At 47.1% G+C, this 289-nt stretch overlaps 1 protein-coding gene across 1 annotated transcript in view; it reads right to left on the bottom strand.

Moving 5' to 3' along the window:
* Window positions 1–289, bottom strand: part of LOC104717177 (NADPH--cytochrome P450 reductase 2) — a gene marked incomplete in the record, with an annotated part of 4,395 nt that extends 4,106 nt beyond the window's left edge. Inside the window, 1 exon segment of the mRNA XM_010434712.2 lies at window positions 1–289. Within this exon segment, the coding sequence (XP_010433014.1) occupies window positions 1–276 (276 nt within the window).

A 289-nucleotide genomic window follows, 5' to 3' on the forward strand; every position in this document is an offset into this window, starting at 1 on the left:
ACGACGCTTAATCACCAAAGACTTGGGAGGTTCGACGCGTTTTGAATCCCCAGAAGAACCGGATCTCCTCAAAACGAGCATAACGATGCAACCAATAAGAACAGCTATGGAGGTGGTCACAATCATGGCGAATTGACGGTTTTCTATAAGCATAGAGGATAATTCAGCTGCTACAGACTCGTAAGCTGAGGCATTAGCCGGGTCGGAGACAACCACTGGCTCTCCTTTGATGATTGCAGCCATTAGATCGATCATTGAGGATGAAGAAGAGGACATGGCGTTATAGGTG

This window comes from Camelina sativa, chromosome 10 (assembly GCF_000633955.1).
Source record: "Camelina sativa cultivar DH55 chromosome 10, Cs, whole genome shotgun sequence".
Lineage (NCBI taxonomy): Eukaryota > Viridiplantae > Streptophyta > Magnoliopsida > Brassicales > Brassicaceae > Camelina > Camelina sativa.